The sequence below is a fragment of the Daucus carota genome, chromosome 2, assembly GCF_001625215.2.
Source record: "Daucus carota subsp. sativus chromosome 2, DH1 v3.0, whole genome shotgun sequence".
Classification (NCBI taxonomy): domain Eukaryota; kingdom Viridiplantae; phylum Streptophyta; class Magnoliopsida; order Apiales; family Apiaceae; genus Daucus; species Daucus carota.
The window spans coordinates 42,305,807-42,310,672 of NC_030382.2; the positions used below are offsets into that span (position 1 = coordinate 42,305,807).

The 4,866-nt window shown below is 35.1% G+C and overlaps 1 protein-coding gene across 2 annotated transcripts; it reads left to right on the forward strand.

Annotated features, from left to right (window-relative positions):
- The first annotated feature begins 541 nt into the window (after positions 1 to 541).
- LOC108206495 (mediator of RNA polymerase II transcription subunit 10b) lies at positions 542 to 4,447 on the forward strand. Of its 2 annotated transcripts, none has more exons than XM_017376818.2 (5): positions 542 to 900; positions 990 to 1,070; positions 1,172 to 1,274; positions 3,634 to 3,723; positions 4,201 to 4,447. In XM_017376818.2, exons 1-5 carry the CDS (start codon positions 692 to 694, stop codon positions 4,270 to 4,272), a joined length of 555 nt encoding a protein of 184 aa, XP_017232307.1. In that variant the 5' UTR covers positions 542 to 691; the 3' UTR covers positions 4,273 to 4,447. The 2 variants fall into 2 exon arrangements, with proteins under 2 accessions (XP_017232307.1, XP_017232308.1); XM_017376819.2 differs by having other exon boundaries at positions 553 to 900; positions 3,634 to 3,746.
- Positions 4,448 to 4,866: the final 419 nt, after the last annotated feature.

The window sequence follows — 4,866 nt, forward strand, 5'->3', positions numbered from 1 at the left end:
TACAAATTATGTTGGGTTAGTTCAAGTTGAATAAAACTATTATTAACATTATTAGTTGATTTTTAAAATAAATTTATATTTATAAAATTATAAATCAAATATATTATACAAAAATTAAATTAAAATCAATATACATAATTTCAAAATAAATAATTATTACTCCCTCCGTCTCAATTTATAGGTCCATTTTGGAAAAAAAATTTGTCCCAAAATACTTGTCCCTCTCTTCTTTCAATACAAATTTATCTACATATTAATTGTGATTTTTTTGAAACTCAACATCATTCTCATTTCTCAATGCACTAAATCCCTATATTTATTGTGATTTTTTTGAAACTCAACATCATTCTCATTTCTCAATGCACTAAATCCCTATATTTATTGTGATTTTTTTGAAACTCAATCATATTCTCACTTATCAATGCACTAATTAATGATACATGAGAAAAGATTCTATCTAACCAACTTTTTTCTTAATATGCGTGTTTATTCCAAAATGGACCTATAAATTGAGACGGAGGGAGTATAAACTATGGGCCCGTGCCTCGCAACGGGTTTTATGCTAGTTTGTTTTTAAAACTTGGTTGAATTTGACTGCTTGCAATTGACGCCGCCGCGATTTGCAGCGGGCGACACACCGCAATTAATCAGACAACACAAAAACCAGTATCGAAGCTCGAGATCAACTCTAATGGACTCCCTGGCACCCTCCGGCGGCGGCGGCGGCAACGGCGTCGTTTCGCCCACCGAAACAACAACAGCAACATCATCACAAGATCCTAAACAAAACCTAGATGAAACCATCAATTCAATTCAAAAATCCCTGGGATTGCTTCACCAGCTCTATCTCACCGTCTCTTCTTTCAATCTCGCTTCTCAACCGCATCTCCTTCAACGCCTGTATGTAATTGTTTCTCGAACCCCATCTGTTTAATTTAATTAATTAGTGTGTGTGGGGGTCTGGTTAATTATACGATAAGTTTTGGCAGGAATAACCTTGTGTTGGAACTTGATAACATGTCGAAATTGTCGGAGAAGTGCAACATTGATGTGCCTATGGAAGTGTTGAAGTAAGTGGGTTTTGCTGGGAATTTTGTTTATTGGGTTTTGCTGGGAATTTTGTTTATCGGGTTTTGGTGAAATTGTTTTGATTAATTTGTATGATTGGTAGTTTGATTGATGATGGGAAGAATCCGGATGAGTTTACGAGGGAGGTGTTGAATAAATGTATTGCCAAGAATCAGATTACCAAAGGCAAGGCTGATGCGTTGAAGGTAATTGTCGTGTCCCTTGCATTATGTATTTTGCAATAATTTTTAGTGTCTTGATCAAGTTTTCCATTTTTTAGAGTATGTATTCTGTAATTAATGTCTTGGTTGGAGTTTGGACGAATTAGTGTTCTAATATGGCACGAATCTTTACAGATTATATTGCAAGGTTTACTGAAGTATACAATTGTGGGATACTTGATTGAAGTGAATTTAGCTAATAATTAGGGTGTCTTTTGGGATCTAAGCTAGAAATTTGCAATTGCTCCTATTTATGCAGAAGCATAAAGGCAAGGCAAGTCTCATTAAGATAGTTCTGTACATATAAACTTAAAGAGCAAGTCTCATTAAAGTTAGTGTTATCAAAAAGGTGGGTAGCAAGGGTACGGTTGGTTGGTCACTTGGTACAGCAGTGCGTGCCGGGTGCCATACGCCGTACTGTTGAGGCAGGGTATGTGCCGAGTGCGGGTGCGTACTGAGTGTGCAACCTGGCGTATCACCATATTTCTCAGTGGGGATTCGTGGGCGATCTGGGGAAGGGATTTCCGCGCGGGGGGGTGGGGGGGGGTGAGATTTTCATAATTATTCAGTCAAATTATTTTATTTTTTTTGGCTTTATATAATTCCCAAGTCATTGGAGAATGGAGCCCTAATTAACTACTTAAACTACACACTTACATGTCAAGAGGGAGGTTCTCTCTGTTTAGACGTCATCTTTTGGTTTACTGAACTATTCAATTGTGGGATAAATGATTGAAGTGAATTAATAATTAGGTTTTTTTTTTGGTATCTAAGCTAGAAATGTGTGCTTTGCAATTTGCTCGTAATATATGCAGAAGCATAAAGGCAACCGCGAGCACAATTGCAATGAGCAAATTGAAGGGCAAGTCTCAATTAAGATAGTTCTGTGCATATAGACGTAATGGTTGAAGAGCTCATAAATAATATCAACAATAAAATTGAAGGGCAAGTCCCACTAAAGTTAGTATTATCAAAATGGTGGGTACTGGGTAGCATGGGTACGGTTGGTTGGTACCACAGTTTTCATCAGGTGCGTAAGCCATACAGTTGAGGCAGGGTGCGTACTGTGGCGTATCACTTTTTTCTTTTGTGGGGGGGGGGGGGGGGGGTGTCGTGGGGGATCTGGAATAGAGATAGGGTAAATATCATAATTTTTTGGTCAATTTTGTTTTCTTTATATCCCCAAATCCATGTATTTTGTCTGTGTATTATGGACAGGGTGTGTGTGTCCACGTTTGACTCTTTTTTTTTTTTGTTTTTACTTTGTTCTTTCAAAAATTATGGTTAATAAGTTAATATTTACTGTAGTTGTTATAAAATGAATTTGATTGATACTTCTTGATTTTGCTGAATAATTATATATATACAAAATTTTAATATTTTAATATTTGCCAAACTCCCCTGCACCCGAATCCCAGTATTCTTGATTTTCCCGAATTTGAATATACATGTATCTCTGCACCTGCACTCATGCTTCATAGTCAAAAAGAGTTGAAATAAACTTGTATTTACGAATTACAATCTAGACGAGGGCTTGTCAATTCTTTATCATATATAATCCCTCATCTTTATCAATGACTAAATTGAATACTCTGTTGATTTGTGGTTGCCGCTAATGGGTCTTGACTCTTCCTCTTCTTTTCTCTTTATAATTATATATCTTCTGTCTATATCTTAATTTCTTCCTATTTTCAGTGTTTATTCTTCTTTTTATGCTGTTACTGTTAAGATATCTCGGGCGGCCCAAATATATATTATTGATGTTCAGGCTTCAAATCTGATTTTTAGTGACTATTACAATAATTTTTTCTTTTCGGATTCTACCAATATTCTGATGAGCCGTGCATATATTTCGCACTGAGTTTATGCACTTGTATTGAATGCTTATGTTCAGTGGTATTGCTCCATCTGTGCCGTGCAATCTAATATTGCATTGCACTTTTAACAGCGATGTGCCGACTTATGTACATTTATTCTGTATGAACAATATACAATATACGGTTTCTTTATGTGTTATAGTTAATTATCTTATGGATTAATTAAAGTATTGTACACTAAACTAGATATTATAGGTACCCTCTGTTATATATTTTTTAATAATATGTATATTTACATATGATAATTTGGTTCTTTTAGTATCTAGTTGTTGTAGATTAAATAACTCTTTTTGGCCGACTATTGTTGTAGTTATTGTATATATCTGTTGTAGGATTTACTTTTACTAGACTTTGTTTGTTGAGTTCTAATGTTGCCTACTTAGATGTTCACATTGAAGTCTGTGCTAATATTTATTGCTTCATTTGCTCAAAAAAAATATTTATTGCTTCATTATGTGTTTTTATAGGGTTTGAGAAAGCATCTTCTTGAAGAGCTTGACCAATCATTTCCTGATGAAGTAGAAACTTATCGAGAGATACGTTCTGCATCTGCTGCTGTAAGTTAATTGCATCTGCTGCTGTAAGTTAATTTTACTGCTAATTCTTACAATGCACTATAGGTGTTAGTACTACTTTTTAAATGTATTTAAATTTGATGTGTACCAGGATAGTTAATGTTAAACTCTCTGTATCCACCATGCTTTCTGTATATATCTTCATGTCATCTTTATGTGTGCACATTGGGTGATATATGTTGTCCATTTTGTGTGTTGGACTTGTAGCATGAGACTTTACATTTACATCATATTGTACTATTGTACTCTAGTTACTATTTGCATTTCTCCGCAATGTGCACTAAAAATTGAATTTTATAGAAAGCTTGAATCATTTACTTGTACATTTCACCTGCTAGATAGTCAGCAAGTGTTTGTGGGCTTTCTTTTAGTTCTTGGTGGCCGGTGGGATAGTCATCTCCACTTGTTCTTTGGTGCCATTTTATGTAGTTTTAATAGAGTTTTTGAATTCTTATGCAGGAAGCTAAACGGGTCGCCCAAGCGCAAAGTATGTTGCCAAATGGGGATGTTAAGGTTAAATCTGAGGTATAGAATACGGTCACCAAGAATTCAGATTAGTTATATGAGGATTACCAATCAACCATGTTTTTAAGTCAAGATTGTTGATACTATAAGTATGTCTATGCAAGTTGTGAAAGTTTCAACCTTTACAGGAACCTATAGTTGCCTGTGGTACAGTAAATAATTAATTTCTCATTATGTTTTACCTTCGGGCATGATATTCCACTAAGAAGTCTCACTTGATATTTGCACAAGACCGTAATGGCAGCTTGGTTGAGTGGTAATAAATAGATAGTGTAATTATATGTTGAAGGGGTAAACTAAGACGATGGAGTCTCTTCATTAGCAGGTTTGCATGTGACCACTCAGTGTTACCTGGGCTAACCATTGAGCAACACCAGAATTTCCCTTTAGTTTTAATTTGATCCTAAAGTAAGGTGAGCCAGATACAGCAATAAGAATGTAGCAGATATCACTCTTTGGAACAAAATTTACTTAACATGAGATTAAGTCTCTACTTTTTTACCATCAATCTTGGTTATTCGTCATTTGTTTTGGATATTTGAAAGAACTCATTCTTACTTTTACTTTTGAAATGTGGTACATCAAGATGTTAGATGGTGC